The sequence below is a fragment of the Choloepus didactylus genome, chromosome 13 (genome assembly GCF_015220235.1).
Source record: "Choloepus didactylus isolate mChoDid1 chromosome 13, mChoDid1.pri, whole genome shotgun sequence".
NCBI classification, from domain to species: domain Eukaryota; kingdom Metazoa; phylum Chordata; class Mammalia; order Pilosa; family Megalonychidae; genus Choloepus; species Choloepus didactylus.
The window spans coordinates 41,462,490-41,481,215 of NC_051319.1; the positions used below are offsets into that span (position 1 = coordinate 41,462,490).

The following is an 18,726-nucleotide window of genomic DNA, read 5'->3' on the forward strand; positions in this document are numbered from 1 at the left end:
AAATTTTTTTTACTGGTCTCCTATTGATGGCCATTTAAATTTTTTTCAGGTTCCTTCCTATTTTAAATGTCCAGTTCTTTGTTATTATGAGCAAAGCTATTAAATATCCTTATAAACATATTTATGCACTAGTGCAAATTTTGTTCTACAAAAAAATCCCCAGAAGTGAAATTGCTATTTGAGTGGATATGCATCCTTAAATCAGTGAAAGTATAAGTCATTCAAAGAAGAAGGTCTAAAAATCTCCTTAGAAGAAAATGAAATTCATAATTTGGCAGTTTGATTTTCCCCCACAAAAAAGCCCACTATAAGAGTGGGGACTTTGTCTTATCACCATCCTCAGTGTTAAGATAGTCCTAGGTACTCAGTATATATTTGTTGCAGCAACAATAAAAATAGCATACATTTATTATGTGTGAGGCATTGTTCTAAGGATATTCAGTTTTCCGTTGCAACAATTCTACAAAGTAGGTATTATTTATCTCCATTTTGGTGATGAGGAAACTGAGTCACAGAGAAGTAAGGTACTTGCTCAGTTTCACACAGTTAGTAAATGATGGAGCCAGGAGTCAGGCAGTTTTGCTCCAGTTTCTAAGCTCTTATCCATTCACTACGCTATACAGGTTCTCTCTTGTTGAATAAATGAATGAATGAATGAATGGCCAATATATTTATTTGATTATTTTACCAATTTCCAGTTTCAATTATGTTTTCATTTCTTTTTTTTTTTTTTTCTCATACAACAATGGGAGGGAATGAATTGCCCACATGGTAAGAACTCCACCTGGAATTATATATGTGTAGGTATAAAACTATAAATCATTCTTACCTGCCAAACTTATGGATATGTAAACTGAATATTTGCCTTGTATTACAAATAAAATAGTAAGTCTGGGTCTACAGTTTAAGTCTAGGAGGCAGGACCTAAATTTATACATTCTTGAAACACATCCCCTGATGCCCATCTGGGCTTTTTTGCCCCTGCTATTCCTTGCACCTGAATGCTCGCTGTTGTCTCCCACAGTGGAAATCCTAACCATCCTCCAGGGTTCCACTCAATAGCTACCTCTTCCACTGAAGCCTGCTTTATCTTTCTCTTTTTTCTTACTCTTGTTGAGGGTCGAAACCTTTCTTTTCTCAAAATTTCCTGAGGCATGTTTCATAGTGCCATTATAGGAATACTACTTTCTAAACATGCCTTATGTTATTTGTGTAAAGTCTTCATTTCCCTTAATAGATTGTCTTCTCTTTTGTTTTAAAATATCTCACACATAGTATGAAATTAAGTATGTTTTTTGGATGAGTGAATGAATTATACCAAGGAAATATATTTTGAATTTTTAAAATTTTAAATAAGATTAGTAAGACTTAATATATATTATACAAATATTAGGAATTGTAAAATCACAAATGAAATGGTTAGACATGTTTTTTTCATAAGATATTGTGTATTTTGTCTTTAGTTTACAAGGCATCAAGAACCAAGAAGCAATTTAAAGACCCACAAAAAGCTTTCATTTCTTTAAGACCTTTTGCTCTATTCCTGGCTGCAAATATCAACTTTGCTTCCACCTACAACTTCCCTTTTCTTTTAGTAGGTGGTTAAAGGACATCAAAGATAATAAAATCAATCAAAGAGATAAGCAGAATTTTTTTTTCAAAGGCTAGTACTAAGGGTGTGTTTCTGTTAGAGAGTTTTAATAATAAATTTGTTTTTTAAGTGTTTTTATAATACCAAGTCTCCTTGTCAACTGGAAGAAGGACTGTCCTTGAATCCTATTATGCGTGAAATAATAAAATATAATCCCTCCTTTGTGTGTGTGTGTGTGTGTGTCTGTGTGTGTGTAAAAAGGACCTCAGGGAATGTTAAGTATTGTCATCTGATGGGATTATGCTTTTTTGTTAGCAAAGGCAATAGCATAGTCTTGAGACCAATTGTTTCTCTTCCCCACAAGGAGACCTCTTTCCCTTACCCACAGGATAAAGGACAAAGCTGAAGGTTTTTGTTGCTGAAAGCTCAAACAGCAAGCCAAAGAGAGAGTTCAGACAAATATAATTAGTCTTTAAAAAATGGCATTGCTGATGTAAATTAACTGGGGTACTTGGGTACTGGTGATCCTCAAGCATCCTTGAATTGGTTGGATAGTCCCTCATGTTTCACTTACATTTGATACAAAGTATGTCTCCTCTTGAAAGCACTGACCATGGAGGATTCTCATTTAATTTAAGGTTAGTTAGTGCTTTTTTAATGTTTGTTTGGGTTTGGATTTTTTGTTTGTTTGTTTGTTTTTAATTAGATTCAGTATCTTGTAATTTCCAAAGGAAATTCAGAGGCTGATGTATTGGAGCTGTTCTATATGATCTTACTGATTTTGTTTTTTACTGCTCTTTGACTGGTAAATGGATTTACTTGGGATCCCCCTCTGTGTTTTATAATTATTAATTAAAACAAAACTTTAAGAAATCTGTTTTCTTTGGAGGTATTTTTATATTATGAATGATCTTTTTTATTCAAAGAATGCCTTGTCTTCCAGCTTAAATTTACAAACATGTTATATAGTCTGAAATATATTCAGAACAACAGTAAAGTGAAAACATGCATATTCTAAAATTCAGTCTAGTTGAGTCTCCCTTATAAAATGCAGTTTACTAGTTCTGCATACCTTTTATAGATAAAATACAGTTTGTGCCAGCTGAGATGTTTCCTACTGTTTCTAATTGTGTTGGAAAGCCCCAAACTTTATTTCAGAAAGAGTATCTTTTGGGAGGCATGCCTTATGAGTAAGAAAATTGTTACTTACATGTAACATGCAAGGTTTTTAAATGGGCATTTATATTCATATATCACATTACTTTCAGATTTTTGGTTTGTTTAAAAATAATTCTGAGAACTTTGGTGATTACTTCTGTAGTGATAGTGTTTTTGGCCAGGAAGGTCTTTCTCCTTAGATCTGTAGCTCTGTGTGCATATATGTAAACATGCCTTTGTTCTCAAAGTCTTTTTCTGACTGATTAGTGTTATATACAAATGTTTCATTTTTGCCTCTCAGTTTTCTTTTTTCTTGTGCCATAACCTGTCATTTGTGATAGTAAATGCATTTTTGTGAAATAAGAGAGTGATACAGGAAGTAAGGGAAAGAAATCCGGAGAGTGGGATGAATGTGAGGGAGAAGGGGGAAGAAGTAGGAAAAGAAAAGAGAGTAGGTGTGAGGAAGGAAGAAAGAGCAAAAAGGCAGAACAGGGACATGGGGGTTTGTGGAATTTTGGGGGCTGGTCTTAGGTGATGGAGATCAACAGACCAGCATTTTCCCCAGGCTGGGGCTCAAACTACTAATGTATTAAAGACCCTCAGCCGGGATTTGCTGAAGACAAATGCTGTAATGTGTTAGTCATCCATTATCTGCTTCTATTTCTGCAGGTTCTGAATGATGACTGACGCGGGTTTGTGTGATATTCCTCACAGTCCCTGTCATTCCGGAGCGATAAGGAACGCGCACTTCTAGCCTTAACACCAGGGCGAAAAAAAAAAAAAAGCAGTTCTGGAAGGAGGACAGCTTCCGCTTGTGGACTGGACAAAAGTACAGCCTTGCCACGGGTTGCTGCCTGCAATCGAGACACCTCGCCTCGTCCAGCTCGCTGTTCGCATAGACTGATGGTGTGTGGCCGGAGCAGGACGCCCGCCGCGCCCGGGCCATGAAGTAGCGGCTGCCGGCTGCGCCGCTTCCGGATCGCCCGCCTTTGCCCAGCGCTGCGCTGCCGGGTGCTATCCCTGGCGGGGCCGGACTGGCGCGGACATGGCTGGCCGCGTTCTTAGCCTGCTAGTTCTCCTCGTTTTCCAAAGCAGCTGTTTGGGTTTCAGAAGCCCACTTTCTGTCTTTAAGAGGTGGGTGTGTATTTTTGTTTTTTTTAATAGGCGAAATGTTGTTTGGGTGGTTTTTGTGCATGCTGTTTAGAAATGTAACCACTTTTACAAACCTGAGTGTTGGAGAAATATACAAGGTTGATTTACCTTGCTGTAAGGGCTTGGATTTTTTGGCACAGTAACTTCTTGTAAAGTCTCCCTTATAAAAAGAGCCCACTATATTGTAGCCAAGCTGCCCTGGCTTTCAAAACTCCAATTAGAAGTTGTGATTTCCAATACTAATCACTCCCTCTTGGGGAGATATTTTAGAAACTACAATGTAATCGTTTTGACTTGAATGCGTTCTTGTAGCAGCTTGAAAAATGAAATATCAAGTTTGATCAGTGGTGGGGAGAAGCAGATCATAGACTGTAATAGCTCACAGGAAAACAGTGAGCTGTAAACACACTCCTCATAATTACCATATTAAATAGTTATGCACTTGTACATTTGTAATTCACGTTACAGGCTTTTTTCACCCCATACAACTGTGCTCCTAGCAAGATTATTGTTGGTTTTTGTTTCTGACTGGTCACATGCAATACCAATATAATAGTTATAAAAATTTTTACTGAGTTATTGTTAATTTTTCTCCCATTAGGAAATTGGCATGTCTGTAGTCATTTCTAATTTGTTAACACTATATCTTCATTAACTAGAAACAGATATATATTTTGACAGGTTTTTATTGAATGGAGTTTCAAATGTAGCCTGCTTGGTTGCTTTGGTTATATTTTGTTTACCAGTTGGGTATATAGTGTTGTTGGCCTATAAAATGCAGTTCTGAGTATATTTTAGAATATTATGTGATCAGCACATCTTTAGAGTTTTCATTGGATTTAATTAATTTTTAATTTTAGAAAGTCATAAAATTCCCCCTTCTCACGTTGAGTTAAGATTCCATTATTTTCAAGTATACTGAAATTGTCTTCTTTTTTAAGGTTTAAGGAAACTACCAGATCGTTGCCCAATGAATGTCTTGGTACCACCAGACCAGTAATTCCTATTGATTCATCAGATTTTGCATTGGATATTCGCATGCCTGGAGTTACACCTAAACAGGTGAGAGAAATTCTGGGTTTCATTATTCGCTTGTTCTGCATACATTTTATAATAAGGCACAAGGCAAGAAAACTGCATTTACAGCAGTATTAACTTCTTTAAAGTTTGGAGTTTATCCAAAACTGCTTAGATAGGGCTAGAATAATTGAATATAATAAAGGAGGTTAGAGTAAATCTTTAAGCTAAATTTTGTTTTTAAAATTTTACTCATTCTGTATTTGTGTTTTGAAATGGAACCTGGAAAACTTACTTTCTGAGAATCTCAATGGAGTAATATCCTTTGTAATGCATTATCTAAGTATGTATTAAAATATGAAAAAATTATGATGAAGGGAAATTATATTGAGCAGCTTCTTCTAAGAGATTACTTTGTTTAAATACCCTTCTATTGCAGCCACAAGTTGGGACATACAAACATGTAGTTTACTATCAAGAATTTGAAAAACAAAACATTGCACACTTTAGAAAGTCAAGAAAACTGTTCATACAGGTGGTTGGTTGTGAGTTTTCTTTAGCATGACTCCCTTGTTACAAGAGATATATTTTGAAGAAATAGTGGCAGAGCTCATTCAAATGTGACTGTGGAGTATTCTGAGTAGGACTAGGTTGTTGCTAGGGTTTTCCTCCCCTTTTTTAGGTAGACACAAGAAGCTAAAACCCATTGCTGTCATGTATTCGAGGTGCTTCATTAAGCATAAAAAGGCCAGAATTAATTATGCTTTGCAGGCAAGGCAGTGCAGGAATTTATGTTTGTCATTAAAAGATAGTCCTTCCTGTTTGAAGGGCTGCAGAGACAGGGAAAGGCCTGGGTGTTGTGGAACTGCAGTGGCTGATGACTCATTGTTGCAGATAACATTTTTTTTTTTTTTAAGTATTGAGAAAATTAATGTATTCTATTTACTGGGGAGAATTCCTTTGAAATCGATATCCATAAATTCAAGAAAGTACACTCAATGCTTATTGGAGGGACTAAGGATTGACACTCATTTATTTGAAGACTTGATCAGATTATCTATAAATAACTACTTTACCCTGACAATGATCCTTCTCCCCCATTCCCTAATGACCATGCAGATAACTTTTCTGTATATTTGGTTGTTAAGATCCTGGCCTTTAATTTCATTAGCTCCTTACTATTTAGCCTAAAGAAGGGTGATGAGATTAGGAATAGGAGAGAAGAATGACAGTTGCTCATTTGTGAATTGTGCCACTTCTTGTCTCTTTTCACTTTTAAAAGAGATTTTTCCCCTGTATTTGCTTAAATCAAGTTTATATTAATTCCTTACAAAAATTTAATAATTGGTTTGTAAGCTCTCCTTTCCCCCAAGAATATCATTGTTTTATTAAATAGTCATTTGTTCGGGTTCATTGTTACTTTGTTGTTGCTTTTCTTCTCACTATTTAACCAAAATAACATTTAAATTCTTTAACAATAATAATAGGTAACTATTGGGTCAGTGTTCTCAAAAAAGTTCCTAAAGGAATTGATTATACAAGAATGCAGAGGTGCTCCATTTTCATAAAATAAAATGAGCTTATTTATTTTTATAATGTTATAATTATCAAAATAACCCCATGGAAAGCAGGACATACATTAATGAAATTACCTGTTTATTTTGCACTATTTACATTCCCCTTCTTCTCATGCAGTTGACATTTTCTGGTTGCCTTCCTGGTATACATCTCCTCCTTGCTCATTCTCTGAAATGGTGTGGTTCTCAGGAGCTATCTTCCCTGGCTCCAGAAGTAGAGCACATAGACCAGGATTGGCAAATTACTGCATCCTCCCTTCCCTTCCACAGTGATTGGTTTAGAAGAAGTTGTGTGACCTAGCGCAGTCTGATCAAACCTTAGGATTTTTTTCTGGGAATACTTTATTCTGCTATATATGATCAAGGAGGCATGTAGTCTGGTGTCTGCTGAGTTCATGAGGGTAGGCACACATGGAATAAAACTAATACCATAGAAGGCAATGTAGGGAGACTGAAAGAATTTAGGTGTTTGATGACATCATCAGTTATAAGCCTTACCTGTTCAACCCAGTTGAGTTGGGTTTTCTCTTACTTGCGGCTGAACCTACCTAACTGGGTAAGTGATTCAGTTGCTCTGCCTGTTTAGCTCATAACTGGTTTTTGAACATTTCTTCCACTTTTCACCGTCACTCTCTATTGGCCACACGACATGAGCACTTAACTGACTTGATCTGGATGGCACGTCACACATCTCCATAAACCTCATGGGAAATGGTCATTATACTCGTTCTCTGTTGAGTAAACCTGAGGAGAGCTTGACACAGGTCTCCAGAACCCTTTTCCTCCTAAAATTGGTATTTTTCATGAGGAAGACTCAGAGCTATTATACCATGAGTACTTTTGGTGCAGAAAATATTATTTTCTTAATATGTGAGTGAACTACAGACAGGCCATTAAGGGAAAGGAAAGAAAACCCAAAAAATCCAAACCCCCCTCCCTCCTCCACAAAAAATAGGAGAAAAGTATTAGAGTGAAAAACATGAAAGGGAATAAGAAGAATTAACCAAAAGAGCATCCAAGAAAACAGAATGATCAAAAAACATGAGAGGCAAGATTCAGGAATAAATGGAATATGAATAACAGAGAATTTTAAAAAATTGTGTGAGAGGGGTAAGGAGAACATAAAAATAAGGATAGACATTGAGGAGTTGAAGTGTATTTTTTTTAATCGTAGAAGACCAAGAACAACAAAATTTAAAGAAAGAGACTGAGGACCAAGAACTTGAGTTGATAATTGAAGCAAAACAGGTTGGTTAAAGAGATATTTTTTTCAGCAGATTTTATTTTTTTTTAAAGACACTTAGGTTTTGGCAATATTGAAAAAAGGATCAATAAATCTGATGTAAATCCTTTCCTTGGGAAACGTAAGATTGTTAGGCAGGCAAGGTAGAGGAACAAGCAGATACAGAATTTCAGAAATGGAAAACCTTAGATGTGATAAGATAGTACGACTTGCTAATTTTATAGATGGAACACAAGTTTAGTGTTTTATCAAAGGACACCCAACCATGTCAGAGGCCTCTGTGTTCCTGTCCGTCTACCATCCACAGGACTTCAGAGCAGCTATTAAAATTTTTTTCCCATTAAATCAGATATCCTGAGAGTCCAGGGAGAATAGTTTATCATTTATTGCAATATCAATTTTATAATCAACGTGAGCTCACTCTTACTCTTCTCTGACTTAACATTTTTAAAATAATTTCTGTTCTCTTTCATAAATTCCCTGTTAATGTTTTCTTGGACTCTGAGAAAATTAGGGAGAAGAGTAGACAGCTTATAGGTAATCTAGAGTAGAGGTAAAGTAAGCAGAGCCGCCAAGTGGTGGTATCTGGAGACTCCACTTTTAGCACCATTTCTTCCTCATTTGATTCCCTTTTTCACCCGGGACCCTATGGACCTTTACACCAACTCCGATATCAACAAATAAAACAATTTGCCAGTTCATGGTCAATTTGCCAGTTCATAGTAAGGTGCCATCAGCAATTTGATGCAACTCTCCCGTGGGTGTTTGGTTTAAAAATAAAGCAAATGAAGACACAATTACAATGATTTTACATAACATGTAGCATCAAAATCTCAGTCAAATCTAGTGGTTTAGAATGCAGTGTTTGGGGCCAGGCTAATAGCATTCTCACCCCAGCTCTTACAGTGCCAACTCAGATGTGATTTTTAACCAGCTCATCCTGAACTTTCTCCTTCGGAGAGGATAAGAATTGTGCCTAATAGGGTTGTTCTGAAGACTGAGGTAATAAAAGTAGTCGTTCAGTTGGTACAGTGCCCCTGCATGTGTTAAGTTCACAGAAATGTGAACTAGTATTGCTATTGTTATTGTTCATATGTGGGTTGAGGGAAATGTGAATTAGACTTAAGAAAGTTTTTACTAACCTCTATGCGTTCAGTAATGACTTCATGGAGAAGGTAAGATACTGCAATGATTTTAAAGGAGAGGAAGGGTAGCCAAATTAAAAAAAAAAAAAAAATGGTACAGACCAGGGCATGAGAAACCCAGATAAATTAAGCAAAAGAGGAAGTAAATCTTTGTGTGGTCATTCTTAAATAAATTCTATTAAAAATATCCCTTATTAAAAGAGAATGAAGGAATACTAAGAATGGATATGGTTTTCTTAAAGTCCTTATAAATTTTTTACATTGCTTAGAAAAGAAGTTATCGAAAACACTTTCATTAGTAGAAAAAGCATTGGTTTTTTTTTTTTTTTCGTAATCTTCAGTTTGAAATCAGCTTGTATTTCTTCAGTGTCTGCTTTCCTGAGGACTTTCTGCAATGACCTTATTAAAAAAATCACTCTTATCTCATTAAAGTTCTTTCAAATCCGACCTTTACATAGCGTTTGTATATTTTGTTTTTTGTTCAACTCATGTCCTCTGTAGTTTTGACTTAAGGACTTAAGAATGTAAACTAACTTGTTAAAAAGTATAATTTTAGAAATGTTTTCTTTCAGCCTAAGATCTTGAACCCACATACTAATTGGATTTCCTTCCATTAAAATGTGTTTGACTGTCATTAGGGTAGTTATTTTCCTCCCTTATTTGGGAAGTGGTTTGAGGACCACAGAGGAATAAACTTTTCCCTTTCTATATCTATTGCAAATACTTGTCTCATTCTGTATTTGTCTTTTGAAGAGTCATAAATCACGCTTTGAAATCTGAAAGGAGCCTCCCCCATTAGTGAGCACAAATATTTATCGCCAGGAAAGAGAATGCTTCTAACTTTAAAGATCACATCAGTTACCCTAGAATGATAGGTTGAAAAACTTAAAATTAGAGAAGTCTTAAATTATCACTTATTTTAAAATAATGATGAAAGAAGGCAGACATTGAAATAAAACCAGAATGAATAAAATACTCCTACGAAATTTTCTCAAAAGTTTCCCACGGTGTTTCTCTTTGCTTTTCAATAAAAAAACAGACAAACATTAGAAAGTATTTACTAATACACTTCAACTTTTTAATTTTTCTAACAGAAGAAGGAAGAGATTCCCTTTCCCTCCGCCGTGCATACATAATCACATAATAAAAACACAGGCTTCATAAGCTTTTCTTTCTCTACTCATTCAAGAATCAATTTAAAAATATCTAGCTATGATTATAACATCACTTATAAATGACCATTGCCCAGAATGTATTTTATCAGAAAGATAGTTTTAAAGTTAAATGCAGAAATACTGTGGTGCCTTATTAAGTTCAGAATGCTCATTAAATTAGACTTTTTCATGTGAAGTTACTCATGTGCATAGAATGTTGGCTTTTGGCTATTTTGAGGATATTATGATTTGTTAAATCTTTGTTTTTAAAAATTGTCATTATGAAAAATACACAAGTCAGTGCTAAAAACTCAGGGCAAAATTAGCAAGGACCACAGATAAATGAGGCTTTCCTGGAATGCGTTCCAGTTGCTTCAGGGTTGCGATTATTTTATCTTCATATCTCCAGTTATAAGTATGCAATGGTATTTGCATCTTTAAAAAATAAAAATCCTGAATTTTCTTTTGGGCATGAGAATAAAAGGAAGGGCAACACCACAGACTCCCACTTCTCCATTTCCCTCATAAGTTGGATCTGCTTTCGGGTTAAATTTCACTACAGAAGGGAAAAAACTACTCTGCGGGCACCAGCAGCCTCTGGGCACCAGCTGTTAGGTTATCTGTTGTCCTCACTTGAAGGAGATGGGTCCAAGTTCTTCCAAAGCAGCTGTGCGTTTGCTGGGAAGTGTCTGGGGAAGATCTCCACCCGACCTCCACAAGCCCGGAGCTGAGAGTTTGTGCAACTGGAGCACCTGTGGACTCTCTGACTCTGTGGGGTCAGCACCATGTCCCAGTCTACCTTCTCTAGACCTCTGACCTGTCCACCCCTGCAGAACAGACATGGCAGATGGGGTTTCCGTTTGGGGCCAAGACCACTTGATTAAGAGGGATGACTGCAAAGTGTTAAAAGAACTCTGAGGCCACATCTGGGCTTGGTGGGAAGTGTGCAGCGATACATGAGGAATGTCTGCCCAGAGTGGGAAAGAGAAGTGGTGGTGTGAGTGGCAGGCCTTTGCCGATCCCACGTTAGTGCATCTATGTTGAGAAGAACAGAACAGGGGTGAGAAATTATTGCATTGTCATTTTCTTAAAATGAACATTACTCTTGGCTCTTGGTGTTTTCTTTTTTTCTCTCTCCTTTTTTTTCTCCTTTCATAAAAAATCAAAGGAGCATGGTCATCTTGCTATTGCAGGTGGGAAACAGAAATATCCTAATTCTGAATTAGCATTTACTTTTTATTTAGAAAGACTCAGGCAATGTGTATAAAATTCCAAGGATTGGAAAGAATAAGAACAACACATCTTAGATATTAATATGCTGTATTCTTTCCCCCTCCACACACCTGACTGAGGAAGTCTGTTATCTCCATGTACAGGTGGAGGAGCTAATACCGAAGAAAACTCAGTGATTATTACAAAGAACAGTGACCAGGTCCTTGTTCTGTTTACTTAGCTGCCTCATATTAAATTGGTTTTTTTCACTTTCAATTTTGGAACCTCAGGATTGGTATCATTTAAACAATAAGATGTGATATGGCAAAAGCTCAAATTTTGTATTTTTTTGCATAACACACCCTTTGCTTTATCAGCAAGGCTCAGTTATGTGAATTAAATACAAGTACAAAAATGTTAAATGCTAAATTAAAATAGCATGTAGTTCATTGCTAATTGTTTAACTTTAAATTATGATGCTTTCTCTTTGCTTTTATTGACATTTATGCAGTGTTTACTTAGGAAGATACAGTTGAATGATTAACAATATTTTCCTCTGTGAGAATAATCTAAAGATGTCTTGTATCTGGTTCCAGAGATGCAAATATGAGCATACATTGACCATTTTTTCCTTTCTTTTTTAAAAATGAGAGTCAGAAGGAAGTATTTTTTTCCAATTAATTTTTGGTATTCTTGAATTAACATGATGTGTAAGAGAATATTAGAAAAAGCAACTACAGTATAAGGGATGTCCTTATGATCATCTATTTTCTTGGTAAGATTTAGTGGTTTTTTTCCCTAGTAAATATTTAAAAGAGAAACAAGATTTCTATTAAATGCTCATTATGTTAACATTAATGTATGAGGCATGTTACATGCATTTCTCATTAATTCACATAAACTCTTTGTGTTTAAGGTACTATTATCCTCATTTTTTTAGACAGAAAACTGAGACTCAGAGATTAAAAACCTCTCAAATAACCAGTAAAAAGAAAAATGATGTAAATCCATATTTATTTGAATCTGAGACCTATGCTCATTTCATAGTTCTTTGGTGCCAATCTGTTAAAGGCCGTGTTTTTCCCAGAGAATGTTATCGTATGTATTTTTATGTGAGCCCATGTGCACAAGTGGTTGTATACACACATGGACATATTATTACATACATATTGTAAAAATGTTTCCTTTTGCTGAACAAACAAGATATAGATTCTTAGCTCTGTCCTAAATTATTTGAATAACTTTTCCTTATATTTTCTCATGCCCATCCAGAAAGAAATGCTGTTAACCTGAATTCTGGTAAGATACTCCTGATCACCCGACTGTTAAAAGACACTTTGCAATCACCTTCATTTAGCTTATTTTAACACAATTTAAAATTATTCTTGTCTAAATTGAAACCAAAGATTAGTCATTTTTTTAAAAGGATCACTAGTAAATATTTTAGACTTGCGAGCCATACCGTCTCAGTCTCTCTCATGACTGTTGTAGCTAGAAAGCAGTGGTAGGCAATATGTAAACGAATGCTATGGCTGTGTTCCAATAAAAAAAAAACTTCCTTTACTGGAAGCACCAGTCAGCCAATGGACTGTAGTTTTCTGATCCCTAATCAAAACCATGGTATATGCCTTTTAAGCTAATAAATGGATTTAACCTTTGGCTTCCCATGAACTGTGTGTTATGACTTATAGAGCATAGAGAATAAAAATACCAATACAAGGCTAAGAGTGCTTGACATCTGTTCCTTAGTTATGTTTTAGTTTCCCAGCTGCTAAAACAAATATATTTGATAAATGGTTGGCTTAGACAATCGGAATTTTTTGGCTCACAGTTTTGAGGCTAGCAGAAGTCCATAATTGAGGTTTCAGAAAAGTGACGCTTTCTCCCCAAAGACTCTGGCCACCTGAGATCCTTGATCCTTGGCTTTTCTGTCATATGTCAGTGCACATGGTGGTGTTTCTCCTTTGTTTTCCAGGTTCCATTGACTTCTAGCTTCTTGCTGCTCCCCTGGCTTCCTTCCATCTCCAGTTTCCTTTGCTCTTAAGGACAGCAGCCATATGAGTTTAAGGGCTGCGCTCATTCAATTTGGGCACACCTTAACTAATAACGTCTTCAAGGGTCCTGTTTACAAATGGGTGCACACCCACAGGACCAGGGTTGGGACCTGAACATGTCTTTTGTGGGGGACAGGATTCAATCTTCAGTAGCTACCTGTTCAATTTTCATAAGTAAATGATCATAAACCAGAGTCCTTGGGATATTGTGTTTCAGACTTCTCCATCACAGTAAATGGCAATTCTCATCTTATAGTTCCTCTAGAACAAATGCACTGGAGTCTTTACTGACTCCTCTTTTACTCTCTGACCCCCCTCCCCCCAACCAATATATAGAAAATTGTCTTGGTTCTACCTTCTAAGTACAACCAGAATCTAGCCTTTTCTCACCACACCCATTTTTCCCCCTCCGGCTTGAGCACCACTGTGTGTTTCCTGGATTATGGCAGTAGCCTTCCTAACTGGCCTCTCTTGCATCCTAGAACAGCTCGAGTCTGTGGTCCGTATACCAGCCCCAGGGGTCCTTTTAAAACAGAAGTCAGATCCTGTCACCCTCCTGCTAATGCCCATCAAGAGTTTCCTGTACTACTCACAATTAGGGTCAAAGACCCACCAGTGACCTTCAAGGTCCCTCATTTTTCCTGCTCTCTTTTCCCATTCCTGTCCATCTCATCCTGCTCTGGTCACGGTGGACTCTGGGTTGTTCATTGAACATTCTGAGCATCTTCACATGAAAGGCCTTTTCAGTTGCTGATTCTGCTTAAATTGCTCTCATCCCCTATATATTCACATGCTTCACATTTTTTTCGGTCCTCACCTAAACACCAGATTTTCAGAGAGGTCTTCCCCACCCTACTTTATAAACTAAGAAAACTCCCTCCCCAGGTTCTCCCTATGCCTCTGCTCTATGTATCTCTGTAAATACTTATCCTCACCTGACATATTATTTGTTTGCTTATTGTCTCCACCTACTAGAATATAAGCTCTGTAAGATCAGGCAGTTTGTTTTGTTCACTTAAGTGTCACCATGGCCTACAACAGTGTCTGGAACGTAGTAATTTCTTGGTAAAATATTTGTCTAATGAACAGATATTTCCTCATCTGTAAAATGATAGTTTCTGTCTGATAGGATTGCAGTTAAGTGAATTGATATGTATAAAGCCCAGTAAATACTCAGTAAATTTTAGCTATCATTTCTGCCTTGAAATATATTACAAAGATGAGTTAAGATATGCTGTCAGGTAACTGTCCTGCAAGGCACTATATGGTAAATGCCTTAGAAGAGTAGAAATAAAGAGTTACAAAGGATCAGGTTTATGCTTGAAGAGGGTAATTACAAGAACAGTACTTGAGTGACGACTACAATCATAATTTTTTAAAGTGCATTTTAGAAGCAGGTTAGAATCTACATTAGGGAAATCTTTGTGGAAAGGAGTAGAATTTATAGAATGCTATTCATTGGGTAGGGACAGAGATTTGGAAACAAAAATTTAGAATCCCTATGCAGGCACCACTCTAGAGATAGTGCTCCACACAGAATGAAATCATTAGAACTTCAACTTTTATAATTCTGTTTTTAAAATAATCTAGTTATTATTAAAAGTACAATTTACTAAGAGAGAAAATAGTTCTATACCTTTAGGCACCAAAAACCCTTACTACCAAACATGTAAAGCAAACACTTCTAGTAATACAAAGTGAAGTTGGTTGAACTATAATTATAGAGATATTTGGTATATAAAATAGATACCAAAAGCAGGCATTTAAAGCATTTGAATATTTCCATATATAGAATAATGTAATATATATTTAACATATAGTAAATATAATTTAATATATATCTATATATAAATAGATATATCTTTATATAAATCTCTATATTATTTCTTGCCTTAAAAGAATTCTTTTTCAATGTATAGAACATTTATTAAAAATCACATAAGTGGACATTAAGAAATTTTAGTTGACTACAATAATTGGAGTTTTTATAGCCCCGATTCTCTGATCATAATCCAGTAAAACTAGAAATAGACCATGGAAGGGTGTTGTGGAAAATTTAGCTACTTAAAAATTAAGAATTATTATTCTAAACAACTCCTGAAATAAGGCAAAAGTTAAAACTGAAATTACAAATTGTCAAGACAGTAATGATAAAGAAAATACTTGATAAAACCCATGAGACCCAGCTATAGCAATACTCAGAGAAAAATTGATAGCCTTAAATGCTTTTATAATGAAGAAGTAGAATAAAAGTAAAATTATATAAATATTCAATTTAAGAAGAGAGGGAAAAACAGTAAATTTAAGCAAAAGGAGGAGTTAATAAATGCAAAAGCTAAAGTTAATAAAAATTGTTAAAAATTAAAAAGCTAAATAAAATAAGAAACCATTTATTTGAAACATCCATTAAAATAAACTTGCAGCAAGCATAACTAAGGATAAAAGAAATAATGTGAAATCATATTCATTAAGAATTAGAAAGGACACAGAAGAATTTTTAGACAATATTATGTGTAACTTTGTGCCAATAGATTTTATGATCTTGAGGAAATGGATGATTTTCCAGAAAATATAACTACCCAAATTGACCTAGGAAGAGATTGGGAAGGTAAAAAAACATATACATACATAAAAACAAACTTTTCAAGATGAAAACTATTTAACCAAGAACAGACTGAGAAGGATTAAAAACACATAGAGTGGAAAATGGGTTAATATGCCTATCAGTTATTATTAAAAGTATAATTGACCTAGGAAGAGATTGGGAAGGTTAAGAAGACATATATATACCTAAAAACAAACTTCTTAAGATGACAGCTATTTAACCAAGAACAGACTGAGGAGGATTAAAAAACATCGTGGGGAAAATGGGTTAATATGCCTACTAGATGTAGAGTTACTACAGATTTCTGAGAAGACAAGCAACCCCAAAGAAAAATGAATGAAGGCTATTAATGTTAAATTCAAAGAATGAAAAAAATGTTCAACCTGTTAATAATCAGAGAAATGAAAATTGAAGGAAAAAAAAACCATATGTTTTTACCCAGTAATTTGGTAAAATTTAAAAAGTTATATCATACAGAGCTTTGAAGAATGAGAAACATGGACAGTCTCCTACATTGTTGGTGGGAGGGTACACTGCCACAAACTTTTTAAGAAGGCTATATAAAATTATCTTCTAAAATAAAAACACTCATATTCTTAAAATTGTGGAGGAGCACATTCTGTAGAATATTATCCTGTTAGTGAAAGAATGAATTTGGTCTATATCTGTTGCCCTGGAATTGTGAAAGTGTATTCTTAAATGAGAGGAGCTAATTTTAGAGTTACATGTGCAGTATGATCTCATTTTAATAAAAAGAAATAATAACAGAACCCCTGTGTTTGGTTTATATTTTTTTACGGGCATAGAGGAAGTTGGAAAGAGGCACATCAGGCCGTAAATACTGGTTCCCTTGGAGAGGTGGCAATGGAGGAGAATGAGGACAGATTTTCTTTGGTAAAAATCTGAGTTGTCTTATTGTTTAAAGGGTCATCTATTATTTTGTAATTGTTAACAATGTATAAATACATACATATATACATAAAATCAACATATAAATACATACATACATACATAAAATCATCAACAAAAATAATCCAGTTGGATCGAATTCCTTTCTGTTATGAACTCCTAATGTGCTAGAAATCTCAGAGGGGTTTTCCACACAATGCTTCTAATTGATAAATTTTTAATTCCTATTCCTCTGTTTTGCAACAGTGCTGTTAAGAGAGCCTGATTAATTAAAGAAGTGAGGGAATTAGGTATACGTTTAGAAACAAATAGAGCCAGATATGTAGGGGGTCATTCTTCTATTATTGTTGGTCTGAAGATATTTGTGGAAGGCAACCATGCATATCTTTCCACATTAGCAAGAAAAGTGATTCTCTTTGCATTTATTTGCCACCAGCAAAATCCTCATTGTTTCACTTATTTTCAGCTTTATGTGGTCTGAATTAATATTTCAATAACCCTATTCAAGAGGAGCATTTGGAACCATTCCACACGAATGTTGCATTCTTGAAGCGAAAGTGCAGAACACACTCTTCCAAGGCACAGATTGCTTTTCACACATAATGTGTTCTAGTTAATCATGTATAAAGGGACAAATCTGATGTACACATTAGAGCAGTAGCTCTGTCTTGGCATGCAAAAGTCACCCCATCCAACAAACATCAGAGCATTTTTTAAAAGGAAAGTTTATAAAAATAGCTAGTACATTGCTGCTTTTCAGAGTGTTGTACTCCCACCCTCAGCTATCCAGTATTAAATGAAAACATTCACCATGGCAACATCGATTTACAAAGGGCAAATGATGTTTCTGAGAGATTGGAGTATTTCCTTTCATAGAGCTCAGATGCAAACACAGTTAACACTCTTAACTTTATTTAATAATTTTATATATAACTGAAAAGTTTTACATGCTTATTTTTAAATGTCTTTATTTGGAAAGAGAATCCAATACAAAACACAAAACTCTTAACAAAAACTGACATCAAATTAAATACAGGCAGCAAAATAACACTAAATTATTTGAGCCCTCACTATTCATGGTAATAAAAATTATTTCATTTGATAAATTGTCTGAACATATAATGGTTAAATCATTTGCTTCCAATTGAATGATCATCTGACTAAGAAAATGCAAGTTCTCTGTTCACCTCACCATTTCTAGAATTGATGCTGTTAGTTATTATGTTTAGCTTCCTTATTTTGGACATGTTAAAACATTAATTTTATCTCCTTAATGTATTTTACATAAATGCTATGGCAATATTCATGGATATTTTATTGTCGTGGTTTCATCTACTTGACTCAGACACAATAGATTTAAGAAAGAAGATAGATTGCTAGCCTGGGTAAACGCCAGTATTAAAGAGGTGACTATAGTGGGGTCAAACAAGTTTAGAAGTTAACAAATAGTCTTTATATTGTTTCTCTGCTGTCATAACCACACCATAATATGAAATGGAGAAAATTGTGCTCAGGGGTTAGGAAATTAAGTTCCTGCCTTAAATAGCTTAGAGTCGAGAGCAAAAAATTTATATTTTCAAATGAATTCTTTGACTCTGCCAGAGGTACATACAGTTCTATCTTCTACCTATCATTTATTTAATCAGCACACTAAGCTTGGGTCTAGAAGCCCACGGCTTTTAGGTGTAAGCGGACTTCTAGTCCTTCAATCAATTATGGCAGGAGTCAGTTGAAATAAATAGGTATTTCACACAGTTCCTGCCCAAAATATTCCCTTTTCTCTTTGGTTTGTGATGACCTGAAAACCTTCTACAATAGCCAAAGAGATTAGAAGTACCACTGAAGCAAATAAAAGCCAAGTCTACCACTCTTTTAATGCTTTTGAATCTGCTGCTGTTTGAAGACTCCA

The 18,726-nt window shown here is 35.3% G+C and overlaps 1 protein-coding gene across 19 annotated transcripts in view; it reads left to right on the top strand.

Moving 5' to 3' along the window:
- PAM (peptidylglycine alpha-amidating monooxygenase) overlaps positions 1 to 18,726 on the top strand; it is a 306,111-nt gene that overhangs the window by 126,841 nt on the left and 160,544 nt on the right. For 16 of the 19 annotated variants that reach the window (XM_037801763.1, XM_037801764.1, XM_037801768.1 and 13 more), the window contains exons 1-2: positions 3,795 to 3,883; positions 4,843 to 4,963. In XM_037801763.1, the coding sequence (XP_037657691.1) occupies positions 3,795 to 3,883; positions 4,843 to 4,963 (210 nt within the window). Of the gene's footprint in view, positions 1 to 3,418; positions 3,884 to 4,842; positions 4,964 to 18,726 lie in introns of those variants that run through there. The other 3 variants (XM_037801760.1, XM_037801762.1, XM_037801761.1) reach the window with 1 other exon arrangement.